We start from the raw sequence: 3,474 nt of genomic DNA on the forward strand, positions 1-3,474 counted from the left end.
TATTTAGAAAACCAACTTTTACAGACACTACAATAAATGCAAATTCAACTCATCCTTCAGAACAGCCAGAAAATGCAAATTCAACTCATCCTTTAGAAACAGAGGTAATTATCTTTAAAATGTACAAAAAGTACGTTACCTGAGAAAAATCCACATAATCGTGTTAGAGTACTAAAATCATCTTCTATATTATTATGCCCAGACAATTCTGAAATTTCAGAATCTCTAAGAAACTCAAATATTTCATGTATTTAAAAATGATAATATTGCAAAAATAGCAATGTCTGACCCATTAATATGTTCATATGGGTCTTTATTATTAAGTAATCACACGGAACACCATTTGAATACACATATAACATCGAAGATGAGGGATTTAGCCAAGGTGTATATAGTTATTAAAGAACAGAAACCTTCAATTTCAACCTTTGATTTAGCGTTTGACCCTGTGCATTTTGATGTTTTTATTAAAGCCGTACAAATAAATAGTGGTTACGATGAAATTACAGGTTCTGTAAAAATTCCTAGCATGTCTCAACGACTTTGTACGGCTATAAAAGATTGTACAAAGTCGTTGAGGCATGCTAGGAATTTTTACAGAACCTGTAATTTCATCGTAACCACTATTTATTTGTACGGCTTTAATAAAAACATCAAAATGCACAGGGTCAAACGCTAAATCAAAGGTTGAAATTGAAGGTATGTTCGTTACCAGTTTAGTACAATATGGACATGAGTTTTTACGGTCATGCACTCGTGCTCATTTACTAGTAGAAATAGTGCTTCGAGTTGTAGTCGATGACACTTCGATTGCCTCCTGCTTCTCTAAATGATGTTGCTCATCATCGGCGTTGGAAATTTTCATATCTAAAAAGTAACAATACATTATTTAGCTTTCTTTAAACTTAATTAGTAAAACCTCAAATTATAAGAAAGCAGTCATTGTTGAATGAAACACTAGTATATATTGAATTATTTCGCGGATAAGCGATAAGCCGCCATAGCTCAGTGGTCAGAGCTGTCGACCGGAAATCGAGGGGACACGGGTTCGAGTCCCGTTGGCGTTATGTAAATCTCAATTATTTGTACCTATATTTTGTTAACTCGGATATTTTCTTATATTATTTTGTATAACATATATTTATCATATAAGATATAAGATCTGTATAATTAAAAAAATATATAAATAAATAAAGATGTACATTATTATCTGTAAAAGCCCTATGGGCGTTTAAATAAATAAATAAATAAATAAAGTATCTTTTATCAGGAGATTTTTCAATGTGGATGAGTGTTTCAGGCGAATAATTATTGCTTTTAAAATAATTATAATTAAATTAAATTATTTAATTAAATGAAGACAATATTAGCATCACTCAATCTAAAATCTGAAACAGAAAAGATACGGTCACATCTGGGACTCGCACCGGACCTTCGGCTTTCTGGGCCGCACCTCTGACCATATAATAATCAAATTATATGTTACGTATTGATTGTTTCAAGAGTATTAAACATGTTTTCTGTAGATACCTGATTCTATCGAAGAAGTAACGTTGTTCGGTTTGTATAGTGAATCATCTTCGGACGTCGGCGGACTCCTTTCTAACATTACTTCAGTTTTGGTTTCTAAAATAAAGCATAATATATTATATATTTATTGTTATTAAGTTTAATTTGTAGAACTCCATTTTATTTTTTATATATTCAATAATATTGTTATTGGGTTTATAAAAACAGTTTATTTTTAAACAAGTTCTGCTGTGTAATTATTATTACGCGTGACAGCTGTTTCGCCCTCTGAAGGCATTATCAAACTGTCGAAGGCATTATCAAACTGATAATGCCTTCAGAGGGCGAAACAGCTGTCACGCGTAATAATAATTACACAGCAGAACTTGTTTAAAAATAAACTGTTTTTATAAACCCAATAACAATATTATTGAATATATAAAAAATAAAAAATATATTATATATTTATCCAATAATAATATCTCAATGTAGTAAGTAAGTCATGTGCACAAATATGAAACCTAACCTAATATAATAACAAAACAACAGACTAATTAAGCATTTGCAACGGAATATTTAATTAGCAGCATTTCTGATATTACCTATAACAATTTACTATAAGCTAAGGTAGCTCTGTAATATTTCAGATTATTATCAGTGAATATTACCTGAATCTGAGGAAGTTTCATGGTTAATTTCTTCGCCCAGTATGCTCTGCATATTGCTGATGATTAAACTTTGTCCTTTGGAAATTAGCGAAAAGGGTGAAGACGAGATCATGTCGTCAGTACTGTTTATTGATGTACGTAAATCACTGGTTCTTGGAACATCTATAAAATATCAAGAACAAACACATTGAAACATACATATATGTACCTGCAGTTTTCTGTTTTTGCAAATTTTATTTCCACAAAGGAATTTGTTTAATTTGAATATGAACAAATTAATGGGTGATTATCCGACGTGTAAAACTTCGTTTTAACTTAATTATTTTAAGAAACAACTGTTTGAAAACAAAACATGCTTTTAAATGCATATTTTAGTATAGGAATATGGCTTTAGTTTGATTTGACATTTTTACCACAAGTTGTTAGGTTAGCTTTTTTGAATTTTGTTAATACATAATATATATCTATTATTCAAAATAATTTTACTGCTTGGGTTCTCAAAAAAGAAAGAAAAAAATCATGACCTATATAATAAAATACGGTAATTATTCTGTACTCATTTGATAAGCATAGATTAAAATTGTTAATATTATATTTATTATATTAATTCTATATTTTACAATTAAGGTTATTACCTATTTAGAAATATGTAATAGCTTACCGTATTTAAAATCCATTTCGCAAAGCTGAAAGATTTTATTAAATCTCCTTCGTAATAAAGCTAATAAAACGCAAAAACAAATCAACCTGTCAACTGATTCGTGATATACGAACATTGAATAACGGTAATATTTAATATTATCTGTTAGCCAGTTACAAGTCATTAAGTGTTTCAGAAAACTAACCTGAAGCTAGCTTCAAATGGACCAATACAAACAAACCAGCCTTGTGCTAGCAAACAACATCATTCAATAATGGGCTTTAAATAATATAACTTTAGAGGTTAATTTTGCATACAATTCTTGAGCCTTATAGTTCCTTTCGAATATTGTTTAGACCAATACGCAATGTCGTACGATAATAAGCTCTAAATAATATTACTTTAGAGGCTATTTTTGCATACAATTGTTAAAACATTTAATTACTTTAGAAAATTATTTGTACACCTGCGTTTGACACAAATAACGATGGCAACGTCGCTTTTTGAGATCAATGAAGTTAGTTTAACATACGATAGAAATAATTAACAAAGTCAGGTTGAATATCTGAGATAAAATCGCATATAGGAGCATATCTAATGCTCACGAAAATCGCACTTGTCACATCAAATTGAGTTGAAAATGCCACTGATCTCGTC

At 29.9% G+C, this 3,474-nt stretch overlaps 1 protein-coding gene across 2 annotated transcripts; it reads right to left on the reverse strand.

Annotated features, from left to right (window-relative positions):
* Positions 1-672: 672 nt before the first annotated feature.
* Positions 673-3,353, reverse strand: LOC149416266 (uncharacterized). 2 transcript variants are annotated; one of them, XR_016303675.1, is made up of 4 exons: positions 2,839-3,353; positions 2,178-2,339; positions 1,531-1,626; positions 673-867 (listed from the first exon to the last, which is right to left on the reverse strand). XR_016303675.1 is itself a non-coding variant. In XM_089642106.1 (3 exons), the coding sequence occupies exons 1-3, from the start codon at positions 2,287-2,289 to the stop codon at positions 761-763; spliced, it is 315 nt and encodes a 104-aa protein (XP_089498232.1). In that variant the 5' UTR covers positions 2,290-2,466; the 3' UTR covers positions 673-760. The 2 variants fall into 2 exon arrangements, 1 of the variants encoding a protein (XP_089498232.1); XM_089642106.1 differs by lacking the exon at positions 2,839-3,353 and having other exon boundaries at positions 2,178-2,466.
* Between the last annotated feature and the right edge of the window lie 121 nt (positions 3,354-3,474).

This window comes from Hesperophylax consimilis, chromosome 17, assembly GCF_061612785.1.
Source record: "Hesperophylax consimilis isolate HC1 chromosome 17, BYU_Hcon_1.0, whole genome shotgun sequence".
NCBI lineage: Eukaryota > Metazoa > Arthropoda > Insecta > Trichoptera > Limnephilidae > Hesperophylax > Hesperophylax consimilis.

Coding starts and splice junctions, on each gene's coding strand:
- LOC149416266 (XM_089642106.1), bottom strand. CDS start 2,289: ATGATCTCGTCTTCACCCTTTTCGCTAATTTCCAAAGGACAAAGTTTA. Junction 1,627..2,177: donor TGAAACTTCCTCAGATTCAG/GTAATATTCACT, acceptor GCTTTATTTTAG/AAACCAAAACTGAAGTAATG. Junction 868..1,530: donor TACTTCTTCGATAGAATCAG/GTATCTACAGAA, acceptor GTTACTTTTTAG/ATATGAAAATTTCCAACGCC.